General features: G+C 42.6%; 1 protein-coding gene across 8 annotated transcripts; it reads left to right on the top strand.

Annotated features, from left to right (window-relative positions):
• The first annotated feature begins 1,778 nt into the window (after positions 1–1,778).
• Positions 1,779–22,312, top strand: ARL14EPL (ADP ribosylation factor like GTPase 14 effector protein like). Of its 8 annotated transcripts, none has more exons than XM_033929058.1 (5): positions 1,779–2,169; positions 3,893–4,004; positions 9,079–9,201; positions 17,091–17,227; positions 20,929–22,312. In XM_033929058.1, the coding sequence occupies exons 2-5, from the start codon at positions 3,996–3,998 to the stop codon at positions 21,152–21,154; spliced, it is 495 nt and encodes a 164-aa protein (XP_033784949.1). In that variant the 5' UTR covers positions 1,779–2,169; positions 3,893–3,995; the 3' UTR covers positions 21,155–22,312. The 8 variants fall into 8 exon arrangements, with proteins under 8 accessions (XP_033784949.1, XP_033784947.1, XP_033784951.1 ...); XM_033929056.1 differs by having other exon boundaries at positions 9,022–9,201; XM_033929060.1 differs by lacking the exon at positions 3,893–4,004 and having other exon boundaries at positions 1,779–1,959; positions 9,081–9,201.
• The last annotated feature ends 1,119 nt before the right edge of the window (positions 22,313–23,431 follow it).

Genomic DNA, 23,431 nt, shown 5'->3' with positions numbered 1-23,431 from the left:
ATAAAACAGGGCAGTTTTCCTGGACCCTTCCGCCGGAGGGCCATTACATGCACTAAGGTAGCTTTGTCCAATTGGGGTTTAAGCCAGGAAGGTTTTAGTCGGACCGTATCCAACCAGTATCCACCCAGTCCCTCAGTGGGAACTGGTGACACGGATAATATACCTGACGTATAATATTCAAGTCCAGAGTACCTCGGGGGGGGGGGGGGGGGGCATCCTACGCCGAAAGTGGGCCATTCATATACACAAAATTTAATGAGGGTAGACTTTGTCATCTTAGGGTCGCCATAATCGCCAGAAAAGGCAGTTTGTAAAATGTTTAAGCATGATCTGAAGGGGGGTCGATGGTGCTCTGACCCATATTATACAATCTATATATGCACCCAACAAAGTTCCAATTTCCAGAAACCAGAATCCCTATATACCTCTCTGTGCTTCACAACGGATTAAGAAGTAACTAGACAGAAGAGGTAGAGGACAGGATAGAGAAGGAATCAACTTCTCACTTACCAAGACAGGTCCGGTACCGGCACAACAAAACCAGGAGCCAGAAAATCTCCACCGATTCGTTCCTTCTCGAGGTGCAATCTGTTGTCTTCGACGAGAAACCGTTTCCTGATCAACCATCAGGCTAATGCCGGCTTATTACGGGTCTCATAGGAGGCAAGGTTTGAAATCCTCCGAGGGAGACGATCGTGCCAAACAGGCTCAAGTCTGTAGATCAAGTCCCTGTTCGGGCTGCGCCAAATGAAGGTACTTTTAGGATAAGGCCCCTCCGTCAGTAGTGCAGAGACTTGAGCCTGAGGACTGAAGAGATGTAAAAAGGCTTTTATTAAACTAGCATATATGCTGGACTTCTGGGCAGAACTGGCTGCATAAACAGAAGACCCTGAGGATCTCGGACACAAAGGTTATATAGGGTCCTAACCAGTCCTAACCAGCTCTGGCCAAAAGGTAAGAGCAGAGAGAAAAACAAAACCATAGATCCATCCTATAATCTATACATCAAGGGCTAGCTAACAGCAGCATCCTGTTGCCTCCTGGCCCGTGCCTGGCACTACGACAGATACATAGAACAGGCCTGCATACTGTACTGTGATATCTCAGAGCAATAATATGGAGTCTCCAGGTTGCTGTTTTTAGTTTTACTACCCACTGATCATATACCCAGCTATGTCAGCTAGCTAGGGATCCTTCAGTTTTAGATTGCATTTCAATCTTAACCCCCTTCTTTTTTTTTTTCATAAACATTTTTTTTTTTCAAAACATTTTATTGGATTTTTAGAGATATACAATGGGTGATCATGTACAATAAATATATAGAAGGCACATGCGCTGGTTAATATTCAAGGATATTTGCAGTGCAAAAAGGACTACCCATGTATCAATAATTAAGTATTCATACAGAAATTATCATAGAGGTGCCCAAATTTTCAGAAACAGTGGAAGGCATTACAATACTAATACAAAAGCCATTGAATTAAGCAATGTGTTGTATTACTTTCTTCCATAAAGCAAAAAGTAGTGTTTTAAGTGCGAACTTGTGACTACAGTGTGCTGAAAGAAAGCTTGCTGTTTTGAATCTAGTTCCTGCTGAAATCTTGAACACGGAGCAGCACAGACACTTTTGCAGACTTATTTAAGACGCCCTAAGACTCCTGTTAGATTAGCGACACGTGATCTCTTCTGATCAACAGCACCATTAGCACCTGATGCGAGTCATTCAATTGGACTATAAATGTGACAAGCCCCCTGGAAAAAGGCAGCTCTATAATGAGAGCAGGCAGATACAATACCCAAGATTATAGGCCACTAAGCTCAGGCCGCGGAACAAACGCTTCCCGCCTTTCCAGAGCTCGTGCGAATATGTCCTCGAACACCGGCCCTCTTCATTCCCCGCATCCAGCCGTTGCTCTTATAAGGCTAAGAAGAAGGGCTGCTATTCTTTGTGAAAGCAACGTTAGGAATTTTCCTTTGCAGTGTTTTGGAAGCTTAAGCGTTTTAGTCTAGTCCCTATACCCGTCTGGAATTTTCGTCCAAGCTCGCAGTGCCAGCCCCATCTCAAAGCCTTTTGGATGCCGGCGGAGGCTGCGCGCGGGTGAAGCGCGTAAATAATGTCAGGCGGGAAGGGGAAATGTAGCCGGAAGGGTTAGGTTACTGCTTTACCGAGTAGGTGACGTATAGTAGTTATTTTTTAAGCGTTTTGTGTGCAAATAACGCTCTGTGGGTTTGAATACAGGTATTTGGTATATTATATATTAACAGAGGGCTATTTATCCAAGCAAAAGTGCTAATTATAGGGTTCTTGACCCTTGCATTTCAGGAGGATAACGCCTCTCCCCTTTTACTAATCGCGATAGCTGTTTTTTAGCGCAGGGAGTCGCGCGGAATGCTCCACGCTATCGGGAGGCAGCGCGCAGCATTCAGCATGGCTCCTTGCGCTAAAAACCGCTCTCGCGGTTTAGTAAAAAAAAAAAAAAAGGGGGGGAGGAGGGGGTGTAAGTCTTCAATTTATTATGTTTACTCAACTAGTCATTTCTTTCAGTTTTATGATGTCTGACTTTAAAGGTTCTTGTGCTAAGTCCTTGGCAAACACAGGGATCAAAAGGAGCATCAGGAAATGTATGCTGTTCCATTTTCTTAAAAAGAGGACCTCAACAAAAAGACCATGACTGACTAGTTTTGTTTGTTTTTGGAGGGGTATGAAGTTAAATTGGGTGAATATAGGCAGCATGGATGTTGACACTATATCGCTTTCATTTTCTGCCACATTCTGCTGCTGACTGGATGGGCCTGTTGCCTAACTAAAGTGGAGGGATCGTGGCCTACCTAGGGTTAGGAATAGGACCCTGATATAACTCGTAGAAACTTGCGCTCTCTGAGCACGAGTGATAGTAGGTTTCATTTTTGTTAAGTTCTGTTAATGCATGATGGTACAGGCTAGTTAGAGGAGACGGGAAGAGTTGGTCTTTATTTTGGCTTGTCTACGTAGACTTGTGATTTTTCTCGATAAAATCAACCTGAAATAATATCAGAATTATCACTCTTTTGTATGTATATTGGGGGGGGGGGGGGAAAATCAGGCCTTTTTTCTCAAAGCATATACCATTGTTTGACACTCAAACCCGCCTGACTTAAGGGTAGGGAGGGTGGAACTTTGAGCTTGAGGACTGGTGGTGAGAGGGAGGGAGACATTTCTGAGAGATGACATAAAATGTCAGAAATCATTCAGAGCTTCAGACTTGCCAGTTCAGTTGGCCTCTCTTGCAGAGGAGACGGCAACAGGTATGAATTGCTGCTTTTTGGCTTGAAGAGGTGGAGGGATTAGATGAAAGTGATTATGGCAGGGGGCTGGGAGAATAAGGGGGTGTTCACATGTTTGTGGGATTTATAAATGCATTTGTTATGGTGGGAGGCCCCAGTGCTTGTTTGCCTAGGCTAATCTTGCCCCTGACAGTAGCAAATGCTGTTTGGACCTTCAAAGCTACCATTCTAACAGAGACATTGTCCCATATGTCTGCTGATTTTACTTGAGGCTTAACAGTTCTGCATGGCTATCTCTACAGTAAATACATCCAGAAACAACAAACTACTTAACAACTGTATGGCCTTGCAGACTTCTTCCAGGGTAATTACACGACGCTACTCAGGCTCCTAGTCAGTTTTGATTTGGAGACTGTGATTATCTTGCCCCACTCTGCAGGGCAAGACAGCATTCATTGCACGATATGATCTTTTTGACACATCAGGTATTGTTGTCATAATCTATCTATCCTCCCAGTTCCTGCCAGAACATCTTTTCAAGAGTTAGGTCCGTGATGTAGCATCATGTGGAAACATTTAGGCAAAGTGTGACTTGCAGCTCCAGGGATAACATTATTTCATTCTCCAGATAGGTATGCATCCACTGATCCACCATGGCCAAGGAACACCCCAAAGCTCTCTAATGCTATGCCCAAACTGACAAAGGGAGGCAGAAGCTGCATTGAAAGTAAATGAGGCAAAGTACTAAAACATTTCTTTTTTGTGCAGACTGCAAGCAGTAAACCACACAGACTCGTTCTTATTACATCTATAGCTGTTCTAGCCACTGAAGAAAACAGGCTCACTCACTTAAGGGATCCTGGTTTGACTGACTTTAGTGTCCAGCTACACTTATTCTGTATGCTTAACCAGTTGAAAAATCAGACTGATCTAAAATTGGGCAGTTGGTTATGCTAAGCCTGTCTCCAAATTAACTTGGAGCTGTCTGGTTAATTTCAATTTTTACAATGTCTTGCTTTCCTTTGGTGGTTTTAATGCTAGTCAAACAATCTTGCATACAATACAGCATGCCAAGAAATACATTGCAAATGCGATGTCTTGCTCAAATATATATACAGTGTGTGGATGGTTCTTTTAAATTTGATTTAAAGCCATTAGTCATGAGCTCATCTCGGTGTCATCAAGGCATTTCACTTTCCATTGTAGAAGAACCTCAATGAGTTCATTCCTTGATCTCCAGGTTTATGAAAGGCCTTTATCATACCAAGCCTCCAAGCATTACCTGGGACCTTGATGTTCTTTCCATGTTGACAATCTCCTTTTGATCTATTCTTGACTTCCACACTAAAATATCTCACTTAGTAAGTCGTCTTCTTCATCACCCTTACGTCGGCACACTGAGTCAGTGAGCTTCCCGTCACTTGTAGCAGATCCACCCTATAGAAGACTCTACTAGGACAGGGTTGAACTCCACACTCATCCAAAGTTCCTCCTATAAGTCATCTTCAAATTCCATCTAAATCGGTCCATAGTTCTACCTGTCTTCTTTTGAGGCCACATTCTCTCCCTAGTGAAGCGGTTTGTCACCCTTGGACTGAAAACATTCTTTTGCTTTCTATTTAGATTGCACCAAGCCTCACAGAAATACCACTCAACTTTTCATGTCCTTCGACCCTAATAGATTTCTATATGAGTTTATCTCTGTGCTGTCAGTTCATTTCATTCCCTGATGGAAAAGAAACCATTGTCTGTGCATCCCTTGGTCTCCAGATTCATGAAAGGCTTTTACTATATCAAGCCTCCTGCTATTACCTGGGATCTCATTCTATCCATACTGATTTAATGTATTTTTCGCTCCATAAGATGCACCCTAGATTTAGAGGAGGAAAACAAGAAAAAACATTCTGAACCAAATTGTGTACTAATATATACCAGGCTCTTTACCCTGTCCCCCTCTCCCTGTCTAACACCAGTTCTGGCAGGATACACACTTCAAATCTGACATATTGTAATCGCAAAACAGAAAATAAAATCCTTTTTTTACCTTTTGTTGGCTGGTCATTATTCAAATCATGTTGTGGTCCCAGGCTCTGGTTGTCTTCTGATAACTCGCTTGCCAAAGTCTCCTTTTTTCTTCCCTTCCCTCCCTCCAGCCTGGCAGCTAAGATAGGCATCTCCCCCCAGCAGTCTGAGGCAGGAGAGGGCCAGAGGCCAAAGAAGGGCCCAACAACCGAAAACAAGACCCTATTGCGTGTGTCAGTGTAGACATACATGTCAATCTTGACATCTAAGGTGCCTGTATACAGATCCCGGGGGGGGGGAGGAGCAGCTAGAACTCTTGTGCACCCCATTTCCCCCAATTGCCCTTGCAGAGAAGTGCTGGGGCTGGGGCTACCCCAGTTCATTTTGCCTTCACTGGGTGAGTCCATGCCTGCCCACCCTCTGGCCATCTCTGCAGCGAGCCAGGGTTGAAGGTGGTGGGGGCGGGGGGAGGACAGACAATGGGGCATACAGTGATGCTGGCCTCAGCGCATCAAGTGCAGTGCTGCACCAAGTTCCTGCGTGAGTCGCCGGGGGGGAGGGGGCTGCACAATGCAGCTCCTCTGCTCATGGGCTCGGTCTTTCGCCCTTACCCATTCCCCAGCCGCACACATAAAGAGCGCTCGCAGCCGACAGTTCAGAGCTGAGCTCTCAAGCTCCGCTCCAAGCCTATGATCAAAAAAACGGCCAATCACAATGCTGAGCCATGCCTTTTACTTTTGCTAAGTGATCGTTTCGCCCATTTGCCAATCGGGAGGCAGGAGCTCCTTCCTTATACCCAGCGACCCGGATCCAGAGGTAGGAGGGAGGTAAGGGTTGTGATGTCACACATCCCTCTCTTAGGGCTCTTGAGGGGTGGGGGGTTGGTTATATTTGCTCCATAAGATGCACCCCTATTTCCACCCACTTTTTGGGGGGGAAAAGTGCATTTTATGGAGCGAAAAATACGTTAAGTCTCCTTTTGAAACACTCTTGGCTTATTTACTCAAACATCTTATTTGGAAAGTAGTTTTCCTCATAGCCCTTATGTCTGCATGCTGGATCAGTGAACTTCAGGCACGTGTATTGGATCCACCTGATATAAGATTCTACCATGACAGGATTGCTCTCAGTACACATCTGAAGTTCCTCCCGACAGTTGTCTTTGAATTTTATCTCAACCAGTCCATAGTTCTACCTGTCGTCTTCCCAAGGCTGCATTCTCATCCTGGTGAAGCAGCTCTCTACATCTTGCACTGTAAACATGCCTGTACTTACTACTTGGATCACATCAAGCCTCAGAACTACCTTTGTGTCATTCAACCAAAACAGACTCAGAGTGAACTGTATTTCCTTTGCATATACTCAGGCTGGACTGACACTACTAGAAGATCGTGTCACTGTTCATAAGGTTCAAGCTTTGGAAACTTCAGTAGCTCATCTTTGCTCTATACCCATTAAGGACATCTGTAAAACAGTCACTTGGTCCTCAATCCATATCTTCACTTCCCACTACTGTTTGAAGAACCATTCCAGATGGGATAGTCAGTTTGGGCAAGCAGTTCTGAAAAATTTGTTCTCTTCCCAAATGCCAGCTTTCCCTCCAACCCTTTAGGTTTCACCAGGCTTATGTTTAACTGTAACACTCTTCCTAGAAACATGATCCTGGAAGCTTGGGAGTTCCACATGTGAGACTATTATACCTGCTTGTTCTTGGAGAAAGCAAAGTTTACTTACCTGTAGCAGATGCTCTCTGAGGACAGCAAGTATATATTCTGGCAACCTGCCCATCTCCTCTAGTTAGCCTCTTAGCTTTGTTAACTGAACTGCAGGTCCCATGAACTGATGGGGTGGGAAGGCACCAGCACACATGTGGTATGGACGGTGCGAGAATATATACCTGCTGTCTTCAGATAACACCTGCTACAGGTAAGTAACTTTGCTATGTGTGAGGGGGAACAGCTTTGGCTCCTCACCAGTTGGTTCACTTTATTTTTCCCTGTCTGCTTCAATTACTTTATATTAAAGTGTTAGAAAGGTAAAGAGACTTAAAAAATGGCAATGTGGTCAACATATTTTTACGGCTTCTAACAGTTTTCCATAGAAAGCAATGGGGATATTTTGAAGGTTTGGCTCTTTGAAAATACTGATCTTATATAGAGTACCTGGCCTTCAAATTCAAGCTATTCATATTTGCATCCCACATGCCAACTGGGTGAATTTCTATCCCTTTTTTGGCATTAGTGTCCTAACAGACAGATATACTTTGGAAAGTATGAAATGAAAAACTATACACCCAGCACTGTACAGCATAGGATTTCAAAAGTGTATATGACAGCCAGTTTTGTGCATCGTGTGGAGTGCTTTGATAAAGGGAATTTGGCTCAACATCTGCTGCTAAGTGAAACGGCATTACTTGGATGTGAAATGCATAAGATTGTGGAGGGAGGGGAACAAGCTGCTGCTACTGTAATACTCCTTGCTGAAAAAAGAGCAGCCTTAATGGAGAAGACTTTCCGGCCAATAAAAGAGCCTGTATATTCTGCCAATTTGGAGATTTATGTTTATTAAAATTTGATATACTGCTGTAGCATACAGCTGTTCACAGCAGCTTATAATAAAAAAGACATCATATAAATAAAAAAGAACTCCATTAAGTATAGAAACAGGCTTATCTAAATCCAGAAATACAAATTTATCTTACTGTGTTTGCAGTTTAATCCTGGAATATCATCCAGAAAAGATCAATAAATATGATCATTCTGAGGAATAGCTCTCCAAATGCTAAATTAAATAGATACATTTTCAAAAGTGTTTAAAAAAGCCTTTACATTCAATTCCAAACAAATTTGACTTGGAAGCTGATTCCATAAACTTGGTGCTAAATAGAAAAAAGCTTTAGAATGTGTGCATTCCCATTTTGTCCTTCTGACTGACTGTTACAGGATAATAGGTTGGTATTACTGTCTCGGCATTCTCAATTGAGAATACAGAATAGTAAGAATTTTACAAAACTTAGTTCTTATACTGTATATCACTTCTCAAAAAATATCAAAGTGGTTTACAAATTATCCAGAAGCAGGACATGAAGTATAATTTTTTTTTTTAAGAGTAGTAGGAGAAAACAAAAGATCAAAAAGAGAGGGTAGATCCTTGAGGGGAGAAAGACTGCATGAATGATAACTTAAACTTATCCGCAGACTCTGCTCTCCAGGCCAAACGTTAATGTAAATAGATGAGCTTTTAAGAGGATTTGAAATTTAGGATAGGAGAGCTCAGAATGAAGTTCAAGTGTAAGGGAGTTCCAAAGTGGAGGAATGATTAAGCACTTCATGTCATGCTGCATTTTTTGTAATCTTGCCATGTGAACTGGGAGACACTCTGGGGAAAGAGGGATGGCCATGAAGAATGAAAGTGCATATAGTTTGCAATGATACTTTGGTCTCTCTTTTTTTTTTTTTCATTCGGTTTTAGGTATGCTTTACTTTTTCTGCTATGCATTTACTTGCTTTGAATGATGATTGACTTCTGGCTAATAGTCATTCATAACGGATTAAATTGAATGCATAAGAGAAACTAATGCATTTAAGCTTGTATGTGTCACTGTAGTTTGGGATGCTGCTTGTTATAAATATTGCAGAGATTTTTAGTGAATGTTGTCTTTATTTCCCAGTAGTACAGTGTGACCCCATGAAGCAAAATACAAACTTGAAAACATTGCTTCTTTTTACCTTTTCCAGATGGCTACGTACTGATCTAATGTTTCACACACTGCTTATATATACACTTCCTTATAGTATCTCAAAGATGACTGATCGGTCAGAAGAATTTCGGGTAGAAAAGAACATCGGAGGAGATGAACTCGCAGAGCTTAACAGCAATCCTGAGAAGGATTTTCCAAAAATACAGAAACAAATGGTATGAATTCTGCTGAATCTTAGGGTAATTTTATTACATGTTTAGGTGAGGAGGCTGAGTGCCTATTTTCAGCCTATTTTATAAACGTGTAAACTCTGTCCAAATTCTATTTCCGAACACATCCTACACCTGCACATAGACTACAACAATTTTAGAAATGGCCAGTTGTATTTAAAAATAGAGCAGTGTGGACATCTCATGATCATGAGTTTTCATTGATGGAGAAATTGTCTAATGGTTACTATTACATATTTGTCATGGTTATTACTAGCTAATGGCAAGGCACCTTTTAAAAATGCTTGATGGTAGAATTCATAGGTAGGGTGCAACTCTTGAGGATCGCATTTTGTAGGAAAACTGTACTAATCTATTGAAAGGTAACAGTCTGGTAAAATATAGGAAGACTACCACAGGCCAGAGAAGGGGAAAAGGTTCCAGAATGGCTGACACATACACCTGTCCCTTCTGGTGGTACCTACTACCAGTGGTTTCTCCAAAGTTTTAAACCAGCCTGGATGAGAAGTAGGCATGTGTGTTTTTAGTAATGCTGATCTACTGCCAGTCCTTTCCCAATGCACAAACTACAGACAGCCTTTGGGAAAGACTGTTGGCAGCAGATAAGGATTATTAATGAATGTGACAAGTCAGCAATGTGAAATGCTCTGAGCACCTGTTCAGTTGCCCAAAAATAAAAGCCTGGCCAAGAACTTGCAGCAGTGTTATCATTTTCCTTCAGTATCTTTTCCTCCAAAGAAAATGGTAGTGTTCCACTTCCATTAGGTACCTCATATGTACAGCACCATTTTAAATGCAGGCTGGCATAAACTGCAGTATGCAAAACACCCCTCTATACTGTCTCTTATCACACTGCCAGTCCCGACCATATACTCTCCATTCACATTATAGAGAGATCTCCACTTGGAGCGGCATCTGTCAACCATGTTTTCACTCCAAATGGCCCTTTCATCACTGGCTGCTCTCTGGTCCCTGGTAGAGTTTGAAAAATGGACTTAACCTGAGAGAGAGAGACTACTCTTTCTAATCAGATTCTTAATTAACTAGCTGTATTCCTTAATTATGTTCTTCAGCTGTCATTTCCATATTCCTCATTGGCTTTAAATTAGGCTCTTTGAAATTACCATGCCTAGCAACACCCAGCATCCTCTTGTTCCTCCCCTTCTTAAAGTGGCATTACCTTTGTAGCACTTTGTCTCTCTGGCTGGCTACTTTTTCGCAATCTCTAACAGAAATGAACTTCTGTCCAAGCCGGGGTATATTTAGAGATTCTTATTCTTTCAGATTCATTGCTAATACTCACTTGCATTTTTCCCAAAGAGTCTGCTTCTGAAAGTTCATAATATGTAAAGGCAACAGTTACTGATTGTCCTTCTTTTTGGTAATTATTTCTCGATTTTCATATCCTCTTTCTCCATTATGGCCCCCTTTGGAATTCCTTACTTTACTACCTCCGCATCAAAAAATCTTTTGCGACATTTAAGGCAGTTGAAGTCATACTATTTTTCTTTGGCTTTCTGCTCTTGATCTTTTTCCTGACTTCTTAGCTTATATCTTTAATTGTTTGGGCAGAATTTCACTGTGACTTCCCTTCCCTTTTGTTCCACTCCTTCCCTTCCCCCCACCTTTTTGTTTTTATTGTAACCTCCCCTTTCTTTATTCCCCTTGCACCCATTTTTGTTATGTTGGTTGAATTTTTTTGTTTTTGTTTATTGCCTCCCTTGTTATGTCTTCTTTATTATTTTTTAAAATATATTATTATTTTGTATACCGCTTAGACTAACTGTGGCTGTATTTGCGGTATATCAAATAAATTGAAACTTGGAAAAGTGGGGTTTTGAATATTTCTTAATGTTCCCCCTCCTGAAAAATCCTAAAATCGCCATTTGGGAAGTGTGTAAAATACTGCGATTTTGATGTGAATTGTATGATGGTGGCCATCTTAGCTTTTTAGCAATTTTATTTTCTAAAGCTCCCTGCTTCCTCAAAACTGCAAATTTTGCCTAGAAACTTACTGGGATGGAGTCCTTGGGCTATCCTCATGTGGATTCTTGCCAAGATTGCACAATTTGTGTTTTTAGAGCATTTTTGTGCCACATGACGCAGCGTCCAGCTTAGCCTCTTCCCTGCTGAAGCAGGTAACCAAACGCTCAACTAGCCCGACAGGGGTCTTCGTGGTTTTTGGGGCTCGGCACAGCTGGTAAGTCCGTCCGCCAGGCTTCAGACCCTGCACATCCTCAGAAATGCACAATTTAGCCACCTTAGAGTGACCTATGCCCCAGGAGCTGGACACCTTTTTCAGAATTTTTTGAAATTTTTGTGCTCTGGATTTTGGTCCAATGTGTTTTCCCTCTGCGCAGTCCCAATCTGCCTACTCAGTGCGTCTTGGTGACGTTGCTCCTATGGACATGTCCTAGATTCACCCTGCCACTATGCTTACACATCCTGATCTGGGAGATTCGGATGCGGATGATTTGTTTGCGTGAGATAGGGACTGTGTGCTGGATCTGTGGGTCCCTCTGGGGTTTTAGGAGCCTGGAATTACTCTCACGAGCTTGCGCCTATTTGAGTCTGCGGCTTGGCAAGACCTTCTTTCTGAATCTTTACAGGAGGTTCTTTTGGCTACTCAGTCAGCTCTGTCTACTTCTTCCTCCTGGCTTTGTGGTGTGTGCTTGCAGTTTGCTACCTTTCCCTGGCACCCTAATATGTGTGTTCTGGTCTTGGAGCAGTTTGACTCTCCGGAGGGTTCTCTGAAGGGTTCTCTGAATATTGCTAGGCAATGTCACGCTGATATTTCCTGGTACAGGATTGTCGGCAAAATGCACCTTTCTCCCCAATGTGGGTGGTTTAGTGTTAGTAGATATGCTGGACCACAGTTTGGAGGCATTAAAACTGCTTTGGCGACGTCTTTTGTCGCACGTGCCTGTCACACTCAAAGGTGCACTCTGGAGAGTGAGGTGGTGGTTTACTCTTCTCAACTTTATGTGCCGGATGCATTGTATGCCCTTATGCAAGTTGACAAAGGTGTCGGAGTCCTTCATATCTGCCCGTAGAATGCTTTGGTTCAGACAGTGGGCTGCTTTTCCACTTCTAAGGCTCCTATAGCTTGACTGCCTTTTCAGGAGCAATTATTGTTTGGCAAAGGTCTGGATGACCTCATGGATTCTGGGCTGAACCATTGCCCTACAACTCTGCCTGATAGCAGACCCTGCCCTCCTGGGATTCTGGTCATTCTGATTTTGTGGCTCCCAGCGCTTCCAACCGTGTGCAAGTGCCATGTCTCAAGTATTTTCTCGGGACTACCTATGATGGTATAATGACTACAGGCATTCCTAGCCTCCCTACTTCAGTTCTGCGCCCTCTGCTGAACAGGCACAATGGCGTTAGGCCGACGGAGGCATCTCTGAGGATATGGGGTCGGCTCTCAGCATTTCTTCCGGCCTGGATGTGCATTATGTCCGACCAGTGGATCTTGGACATAATTTAGTTGGGTTACAAACTGAAAACTGCTCGACCTCTGACAGATTGGTTCATGGACTGTCCTTCAGGTTGCCTGGACAAAGTGCTCAGGGTTCAAGCCATTGTTCAGCGGTTGCTGGATATTCAGGCTATAGAACCAGTACCACCCGACCTCTTGGGCTCAGACAGATACTCTATTTACTTCATGGTGCTACAGAAAGGCTCAGAAGATTGGAGGCCTATTCTGGATCTTCAGTACGTGAATGTGGCTCTCAAGATTCCTCAATTCTGAATGGAGATAATTAATTCGGTTATTGCAGTAGTGGTGCTAGGAGAGTTTCTTGACTCTCTGGGTGTTAGAGGCGTAATTGCACATTCTTATTTTTTCCAGCCCACCACTAGTTCTTGCAGTTTCATGTTCTGGAACAACATTACCAGTTCTCAGCACTGCCCTTTCAGCTAGCGACAGCATCCCAGGACCTTCACCAAGGCGATGGTGGTTGTGGCGGCGGTGGCTTATCTGGGGAAGATGGGTCTTCAGGAGCACCCTTACTTGGACAATCAGAGTTCCCTCATTGGCCAAGGGAAGCTACACGGTGGAGCAGGTGCTCCAGTTGCCGGAAGCCCTGGGCTGGATTGTCAACTTCAGGAAAAGCCATTTGACACCCATGCAATCACTGAAATACCTGAGAGTCTATCTACCAGAAGCCCACAGGCAGAAGCTGTGTGCCCAAATTTCTTCCCTTCTAGAGTGGCCAGCTCTTTCAGCATTGGATTATTTTCCGGTCCTGAGATCCATGGTTGCCACGCTGGATGTGGTTCCTTGGGCAAGGGCGCACTTGTGTCCTCTTCAGCATGTTTTGCTGTCTCGCTGGGCTCTGCACAGGGATGTCTTGCAGACCTGTCTACCTTGGAGTCTGGAAGCCCGAGCAAGCATGGACTGGTGGCTTCTCACACAAATGCTCCATAGGGGTGTTCCGCTACACATTGCCTCTGGATTGTGATGATGATAGATGTCAACCTTTGGGGCTGGGGAGCACATTGCAATCATTGACCACTTTAACTGAAAAGGGTGTCCAACACCCCTGAATAGGACAATCAACCAGTTGGAGCTCAGAGCCATTCGATTAGCTCTGAAATTACGTAAGACTCTGGAGGGCCAAGCGGTTTGGGTCTTCTCAGTCATTGTGATGGCAGTAGCCTACGTGAATTGCTACAGAGGAACTAAGAGCACTCTTCTGGCTCAAGAAGCCTGCCTTCTCTTTCTTTGGGTGGGAGTAGACAATGTTCAAGCAGACTCTGGATCCAGGCGAGTGGGTCCTGTCCCCAGAGGCGATCCAAGCAATAGTGGGGAACTGCTTCGACCTCATGGCCACGGCAAGAAACAAGAAAACAAATCACTTCTTCATTTGAAGATCCAGCCTGGAAGTGAGGGACTCGATGCTCTGGTATAGCCGTGGCCTCCAGAGATTCTCCTATATGGTTTTTTAATCCTCCTTGGCCGATGATCGACTGGGTCATGTGGAGGATCGCAGCTCATCTGGACTACGTCATTCTGGTGGCTCCAGATTGGCCTCGCAGGCTATGGTATGCAGATCTGATGAGACTGCGCAGAGGTTGCAGCATTTGGCTGAGCGCCTATCCAGACCTTCTCACCTAGAGTCTGGTATCCATGGGAGGATCTGGGTCACTTTGCTCTTATGACATGGCTCTTGAGCACACAGCCTTAGAGCATAAGGGATATTCTGCCCTGGTTGTTGATACTCTTCTGAAGTCTAAGAATTTGTTTATGGTGTCGGCTTACACTAAGGTGTGGAGGCCTTCCAACATTGGTGTGCCCAGGACCAAGTGGACTCTTATTCAGCTCTGATCTCAGTAATTCTCACCTTTCTTCAAGCTGGTTTGGATAAAGGCCTCACTGTGGTTTCTCTTCAGGTCCAAGTGGCCGGGCCACATTACTTTCTTTTCCAGAAAAAAAGATTTGACATCAATATGTGAACATTTCTTAAGCAAGAACTGAATAGTTTATGGAGTATCCTAATTTTTCCACATGACTGTAGGTATTCTCTTGCAAAATTATCCCTATTAAGCAAATTGTGGATAGCCAAAACAAATCATCTTAATAAATATATCAAACTCTGGGCTCTATTTACTATGCATTTTCCCTTAGATGCAAAATGGTTGAAGTTGTGGTAGATAAGCCCTGTAATATAACCACTAAAATTCCCTTCTTATAACAAGAATACAAACTGTCAAACAAAAGAGCTAGCAGCAGGCCTAATATTGTCTTTCATAAATAATAGTTGACTGGGGTCAAAAAATATAGTTTCCTCTGCCCTGGCTGCCAGGGAGTTGTAGGGTGAAGGCTACGCTTACGTCTGTGCAGACTACTTGGAGGGTGTGGAGGGCTCGGGGAATTCTTCTGGAGGGTAGACGGTATTCTTCGTTTACCCCCTTGTGTTTTAATCCTAAGTTTGTTCTGGGCACGGAAGCAGGTGTGTATTTTTTCTGCCTGGGAGGCTAAGGGCCTGGTTTGTGTGGGCTAGTTGTGGGACGCTGGCAGGGGGGTGATTTGCCCTTTCCCTGAGCTAAAGGACAAATATAGATTGCTTTCTAGGGATTTGTTCCCATATTTGCAAGTCCAACATTATTTACACTCTTTGGGACTTACATGGGAGTTGGGAGGGGGGGAAGACCCGGTTTGAACAATTGGTTTGCCCGGTGCTTAAAAGAGGAGCGATTTCAGCCCTTTATAAATGCCTCAATGCTAACCGAGGGGCTTCCTTAGCTTATATGAAGGCCGGGGAGAGGGACTTGGGGCGGATGCTTCCTACCTGAGTGGGAGAGAATTTGGTCCCAGATGGCAGCTATGGGATTAGCTGCCCCTTTAATAGAAAATGGATACAAGGTACTCATGAGGTGGTACTTTACACCGGTACAGCTGGCGTACATGGGAATTGGGGGTGCAGGGAGTTGTTGGAGGAATTGTAGGATGGAGGAGACCTATATACATATGTGGTGGGTCTGTCCTCGAGTCCTGGATTTCTATATTTAACCTGTTATCTGAGATTCTGAGGTGGGAAGTTGGGGCCTCATGGGAAATAGTGCTTCTCTGTCTTTTTGATATTGATTTTAGCTCCTGGAGAACTGAGCTTTTATAAACTATTTTTTTTACTGCTGCTAGGCTTGTTTAACTGCTTCTTGGAAGAGGCTGGAGCAGCCAGATTGGCATCTGGTGATAGATACCGGTAAATTGCAGAGCTGGTACACTTTATATAAGTTTACCGCTCTTAAGCATGGCTCTGTGCATCAGTTTGACCGCATTTGGCGGCAGTTTGTATCATGGGAATCACATTGAAGGCCCACGAGTGTTGGGCATCTATCCTTATAAGTATCATCCTGGATTGCTGTAATATTATGTTATTTTGGGGAATTTAGTTTGGCTGGAGGAGTTGGGATGGGGGTAGTTTACGATATTTGGTTTCTAATCAAATAGGGCAAGTACAACAATCTATGTTTCCTGTTGTGTTTTACTCATTGTATGTGTGATGGGTGCATTGAAGAATCCCTATGCACCTGTCCTGTAGTTATGGTATTGCTGTTTATGCTTGTTTGCTGTGTCATAATAATAAAAAGAAAAATTCAAGCTGAAAAAATTATAGTTTCATGGATGCTAAGCATAACTTATAAAAAGTAATTTAAAGCAAAGATCTGCTTCTAATGACAAGACAATTGGCATTAATTCTAAGAATATCTGACATTTGTTCTGAGTAATCTCGTATCTGGAAAACCCTAATCTTCATGGCCCATAAACAGTCTGAGAATCCAAAATCAGGATAGCTGTATGCACTTCTTTCTCCTCAGAAGATTCTAGAAATTGGAATAAGTACAAACTGTTCAATGACCACCTTGTGTTCAGTGCTGGAAATCGATTTTGCTATTTACATTCACTGTGATCTTTGAATAGCTTATTTAAAGGCTCGTTTTCAAAGTACTTAGAAAACATAAAGTACTATAGTAACCTATGGTGCTTTGTGTGTTTAAAGTGCTTTGAAATTAGCCCCATAATCTCCTAGGATTTTTATAACTCTTTGGAGGGGAGAGGCAGCAAATAGATAAATTTATATGTGTATACTGGACCTGTTTGCTGAATCAATCTATTAAAGTATACTGAATCAATCTATTAAAGTATACACAGAAGGCAAAATTTTGAGACAGCTGTTACATCTACTTTCTGGAATGTGCATATCTGTGGTCTGTGTGTAAGAGTAACTCTGAAGAAAAAAAAAAAATTAATATCGCACCTGTGAGAATATACAAGTCCCTTCCGACATTTTCTGAAAATCTAAAGATCACACACAGATCATTTTATAAGCCTTTTGCAGACCCTAAGTATTTGTGTGTTTCTTTTACAGCAGCAAATAGAGCGGCAGTTAAAATGCCTAGCATTTCAAAACCCAGGACCACAAGTAGCAGACTTCAACCCAGAAACCAGGCTACAAAAGAAGAAAGCACGCATGTCACAGATGAATGAGTTTTTTGCCACAAAGAAGTAAGAAAGTTTAATTGGTTCCTAGCACTGAAAGTTACATCAAACTACCTAATCTTTTACATTAATACTACTGTTTCTGTGTGGTGTGGAGTATGGATAAAATTTTAAAGATTCCATGAACATAAGAATTGCCATACTGAGACAGACCCAAGGTCATCAAGCCCGATATCCTGTTTCCAAAAGTAGATCCAACCCAGATCCCAAGTACCTAACTAGATTTTAAGTAGCAAAACTGATTTTTATGCTGCTTATCCTAGGAATAAGCAGTGGATTTCCTCAAGCCATCCCAATAATGGCCTATGGACTTCTCTTTTAGGAAATTATCCAAACCTTTTTTAAATCCTGCTAAGGTAAATGCTTTCACCACATTCTCTGGCAACGAATTCCAGAGTTTAATTACACGTGTGAAGAAATATATTTTCTCTGGTTTGTTTTACATCTACTACTTTGTAGCTTCATCGCATGCCCCCTAGTCCTAGTATTTTTGGAAAGAGTAAACAAGTGATTTACATCTACCCTTTCCATTCCACTCAGTTGTTTATAGACCTCTATTTATCACCCCTGAGGTGTCTCTTCTTCAAACTAAAAAGCCCTAGCTGCTTTAGCCTTTCTTCATAGGAAGTTGTCCCATCCCTTTCATCATTTTCGGATGTCTTCTCTGTACCTTTTTAAAATTCTGCTACATCTTTTTTGAGATACGGCGACCAGAATTGCACACAGTATTCAAGGTGCGGCCGTACAAGGGCATTATAATACTTTCATTTTTGTTTTCCTAATGTCCTGTTATGGATTAAGTACTAGTTGAAAGACAGAAAACAGAGAGTAGGTTTAAATGGTCAATATTCTCAATGGAGAAGGGTACATAGAGGGGTTCCCCAGGAGTCTGTGCTGGGACCACTGCTTTTTAACATATTTATCAATGATCTAGAGATGGGATTAACTAGTGAGATAAATTTGTTGATGACACAGTTGTTAAATCGCAAGAGAATTGTGAAAAATTGCAAGAGGACTGGGAGATTGGGCATCTTGATCTGACAGTACTATCTTGGGTTCAGACCTGGACCCTCACAGCTGGTGTGTGGTGTCTTGGTCCTGAGCATCAGGACATTTTGGGTAACCTTTGGTTGATTACAAAAATGAGCCCTTAAAGCTTGTCAAATTCAGTTTGAGAAACTTCAGTTTGACATCCACGATATCAGCAGAGTCAGTTCCAGCATCTCCAAAATCCCGGTTTATATTAGAGTATATACGGTAAGCAGGGGTCGAGCGCAGGCTGCCCTTATATTTGTGGTGTCTTACAGGGTGTCGGCTGCATCTTCGCACCTCCACCCAGCTTGGTGCGTATTCATTGGTCTGCATCAGTTGGAGGTATGGTCAGGCATAGGAGTCTGACTGGCAGCTCAAAGATCAGATTTGCAGAGGCATTCCCAGCAATTGTGGCAGTGAATTTTCTCATCCATCTACTGTGAGGAGAGCTGAAAGCAGGCTACAGTACAGATGTGTCAGGTCACAGTGAGTACACAGGCTGAGAGCCTGTGAGAGACATCGGGGGAGGTTGGAAAAGTAGGGTTTCCAGTGTTTCTGAACGTTCTCTTATGTTCCCCCTCCCTGAAGAATCCTAAAATCGCCATTTTTGGAGTTTGTGAAGTGTGAAAAATATTGCGATTTTGGTGCAAAGTTTTTGATGGTGGCCATTTTTTTTTCTCTAAAGCTCCCTGCTTCTTCAAAACTGCAAATTTTAGAAACTTGCTGGGATGGAGTCCTTGGGCTCTCCTCATGTGGATTCTTGCCAGGATTGCTTTGTTAATAGGCGGAATAGTGTCTTGGGGGGAAAATTCAAATTTTCCAACAGAAATTTCTTAAACACTTCAACAGGAGACATAGCCAATATTTCAGGACAATTTAGATTCAACTGTCTGTTAAAATTCTCTGTCTGTTCAATCTTCTGTGAAACAAAATTTTGAACTTTTATAACAGCAGTTTCTAATTGAATCTTTTCCATCCACTCTTGTTGAACTTTAGAAACCAGTACCTCCATATCCTGGGCTATTTCCCCACATCTCATCCAATTTCCTGATAGCCGCAAGTAGTGTCCTCAGGGTTACTGCAGGTTTACTGCTGACTTACCAACTTCCTCAGCATTCTCTCCATCCTACAGTTCACTGGGTGGATGAAGCTCCACCCAAGTCCAGCTCCGGGGTCTCCTCTACTCTCCCAGGACTCAACTCCAGGCTCCTCGCTTCTGCTGGACATGGAGGGCACATTCAGCATCAGGGGCGACAACTAGGTGTCTTGTTCAGAGAGTTGAGCACTCCCCCACTCGACTCTACAGAACTCAGCCTCTGAACATCAGGCCGAGGGTTGGCGGCTGACTGTTGCTCCAAAATCTGAGGCAGTTGTCTGTATCAAGGAAGATGAGAGAGCCGGTAATATCATGGCTCTTACTGTTTCTTTTTCTCTTAAACTGTGGCATTGTAGAAAAAAACAAGGAAACCTTCTGGTTTCAGTATAAAGAAAGCCAGGTAAGCCACTAAAGAAAAGAAATTCTCTGGAATGAGCGGAATGCCATCAAGGTCCGTCCACCATCTTGGTTCCTCCCCCCTATAGCTGCAATTATAGATGTATTATTTCCATTATAGAATTTGCTTTCAGTGCTCATACTTAAGATGCCTAACTTTAGGTGACCTTTTCAGAATTACCCTCTATGTGGATATAAATCCTTCTGCTGACAGTCCCTACTACTGTAACCTTGGTTTCTGCTTTAAGTTGCTGATCATGTCAAGATGTACAATAGAGAATGTCACAAGGACAAATTTGTCCCCATAGGAACTCAATTTCCTTGTCCTGTCCCCATTCCTGTAAGCTCTGCTTTAACTGCACAAGCCTTGAAAACTTATGATTTTAAAGTGTTTGAGGCTTGTGCAGATGAGGACAGAGCTTGCAGGAATGGGGCAGGGACAGGGAAAAATTTGTCCCCATGTCATTCCCTGGTGTAGGTGTAGAAAACAGTAGGGACAATTTGCTTGGCCCAATGATTTAATTAAAGTTAACCGAAGAAATTATGTTTTTGTATGAGACTTTTATATTGGTTTACAGTATGTTTTAGTCTTGTCTCAGTTTTATACTTGTTTAATTGTAACCTACCTAAAATTGTAGATTCTACGGAATATAAATTTTTGAAATAAATAAATAAATAAAATGGTCTGCAAACTCTAGAAGGGAAATTTTTTTACATGAAAATCAAAACAAAATGATGCAAGCTGATACTTCTTCAAAAAGTGCAATGGAACTTCTGCCCTTCAAAGCTAAATTTTAAGAGTTGGATAAATGTCCCATAGCACTCTTCTTGCAATTTGCCTTCCTATTTCCATTAGATGCTGGAAATTTTCAGATGAAATATAGGTGTTCCAAAACAATGAAAGGAAACTGCTTTTGCTTGCATCTTGAATCTGGCCCTAAGGCATTCTGTTTATAAATCTGAAGTGAGTCGAGCAAGCTGAGTGTGGGAGGCACTTTGTATTGTGTGATCTTTCAGCAGGTGGAAGGTATATGTCATAGTTTATATCCAGAACATCTGCTATTGTAGCTCATGTGGCGTTGTTTGAAAGGGAAACGCTCTTCCTGTATGGTACTTTTTTATATAGCAGTGGGAAAGTATGGCATGTCGGCTGAAATTTTAAATTCTTTTTTAACTCATACAGAATTGTACAGAAGAAGTATGACAAGCGAGGAAAACTGCTCTGCAATAACAGAGATCTGTGTGACTGCCTGGAGGTGAACTGCCAAGGATGCTTCTATCCGTGTCCTAAGTGTAACTCAAAAAAGTGTGGGCCTGAGTGTCGTTGTAATAGGAAATGGGTTTATGACAGAATCCAAACAGAAGCTGGAGATGTGATCAGCAAGTTACCATTTTATGTCCCTGACTGAAATCCCATGTCAGGCTGCTTCTAGTGGCTTTTCTATGCTTATGTGATTCCTACTGTAATAAGTGAAAACCTTTCATTGAGGGATTAGTTTTAAACATGCTTGCTTCAGTGAGGCTAGCTCTCCTGCTCTATGCTTTCTGCCTTTTACCAGTTTTGCCCAGGTGAAAGTTCCAGTGATTAACCCACAGGTGCAACCATCTTGGTTTCTTCCTTGCTCTTTAAATTGGCACTAGACCTCTGCTTTAAGTTGTCATTTTCTGTGATCAAGGTGGAGAAAGCTGTGGAACAAACAAGGAATGGTTTTGTAATATTTATAGCTACATCACTAGTCAGGTTTTAAAGAAATCCAGAGGTCCGTTTGAGTGTAACCTTTTGCTAACTGCATTATGCACTGTCAAAACAAGACCCTAGTTTGGCTTTTTTTTATCTGTTACCAGTCAGTGTAGTGTGGCATAGTGTCCATCTCAGTTTTACATCTTGAATACAAACCTTAGTGTTTCCTGGGGTAGTGAGGTTGCATTTCAGAACAATACTCAATGCTATATGGCGCCACGAGGAAGGAAAAGAGATGAAAGGAAGTAGAAGTTGGGAAGTAAATAGGGAGGGAGGGAGCACAAAATCACAAAAAGAAGGGAAAAAGGAAAGCCTCTATCCTTGGAAGAGAGAAGGAAGATGGAGCAGAAGACAAAAGGTGCAGGATCTTTAGATAATTTAAAACAAGTGGAACATGTAAAGGGAGAAATTAGGGGAGAGGGAATGGTTAGAAAATCAATAAAGTACTGTAAGAGATTATGGAGAAAGGAAGAGGGTTAACAGAGATGGAGAAAATCAAGAACATGAAAAGAGAGCTCATAAATTAAAACATAAGACAGGGTAAAGTGTAAGGGGAAGGGAGTTGGTGGTGGTGGTGGGGGTAGTTAGTGCCAAGCACACGAACAACATTGCGTAAAGTAAGATGTTCCAGAGAGCTAAGTGTTGATTTTCAGCAGGAATCCAGTGCTGGGAAGAGCCAGTAAAGGTGTCACATTACAGAATGGGATTCCTGGAGCTGCTCTGTTTAAAACAAACCTCTCTCTAAATGCAGTGTTCACTGGTGCAGAATTCTTATCCAACTTTGTACTGTGAGATGTGTAAATATTATAGCACTAGTAAACTGTGTGTTTCGTTATGCACTGTAATAAAATAAATGAAAATTCCCCTTATGTTGTATCCTGTAAAATGCGGTTGCCTTAGACTGCAGCATAGGGGAGGGTGTGAGATACTTTGCCTTTTGCTGGCAGTGTGGGAAGAAAGCAGAACATCTGCAGCAGTGATAATGAATCTTTTGGGTCCTAGCTGCTTTGATCTTGTGAGAGTAGGAATACAAAAGAAGGATGAAGCAACCTCATGTAGTACAAAATACATAAAAACAAAAGAGAGAGGTGGTGAGAGAGCCAAAATAGATTTATTTTATCCAGTGGTTGGTGGCACAAGTTGCTTGACCTGACACAGTTGTGTTTTGGCAAAGGGAGCCTGCATCAGAGGTTATTCACATACTGTGAAGTTGCTTCACTCAACCACAGGACAGAAATGTCCAAAGGATAAAAACAAGGTCATAAAGACCAAATCTTTAGAAGCACACAAGAACTGACAAACTCAGCCACAGCACAGAAACACGTAGGACAACGCTGTTGCTCATAATTTGGGCAAATTCCTACTCACAGGAAGTATTTCTGCTTCCACATAGGTCCCCAACACTTCCAGTACAAGGCGTTGCCCTTCAGACTAGCCTCTGCTCCTTGTGTCTTCATGAAAGACCTAGTGGTAGTTGTGGCAACTCTTTGCTTATGGGGGTTTCACATATTTCCCTTTTTAGATGACTGGATGATCAAGGCTTCATCATCATAAGCAGCTCAGCCTGCTATAACATCAACAGGTCATCTCTAGCTTGTAGGGTTTGCTGTCGCCTACCAAAAGTCACATCTATGGCCATTTCAAACCTTGGCAATCATTGGAACACTCTTGAAAACTATTCAAAGTTGGCTGAGTAGAGTGTTGACAATTTCATTTACCTGGGTCAACCAATCTCCACCTTCAAGCGCACTTCTGCCTACCAGATGTTATGCCTTCTTAATCATATGGCATTGGTGGTTCATGTGATCCCATTTGCATGTCTTCACTTCAGGATTCCACAGTGGACCTTATCAACACTATGTTCCCAAGCCATAGGATTTCTCTCTGCTCCATTTTGCCACCCCAGAGCTAAGTCACCGTCTCCAATGGTGGATTGTAGTACAAA

Source organism: Geotrypetes seraphini, chromosome 1, assembly GCF_902459505.1.
Source record: "Geotrypetes seraphini chromosome 1, aGeoSer1.1, whole genome shotgun sequence".
In the NCBI taxonomy this organism is placed as follows: Eukaryota; Metazoa; Chordata; class Amphibia; order Gymnophiona; family Dermophiidae; genus Geotrypetes; species Geotrypetes seraphini.
Note: the sequence above shows the minus strand (reverse complement) of the source record. Positions and strands in the feature narration are given on the sequence as shown.

Bases quoted from the DNA above. Each gene is read 5' to 3' on its own strand.
- ARL14EPL (XM_033929053.1), top strand. From the start codon at position 3,215: ATGTCAGAAATCATTCAGAGCTTCAGACTTGCCAGTTCAGTTGGCCTC. The intron at 3,286-9,023 runs GTATGAATTGCT...TACCTTTTCCAG, and splicing joins TGCAGAGGAGACGGCAACAG to ATGGCTACGTACTGATCTAA. The intron at 9,202-17,090 runs GTATGAATTCTG...TTTCTTTTACAG, and splicing joins CAAAAATACAGAAACAAATG to CAGCAAATAGAGCGGCAGTT.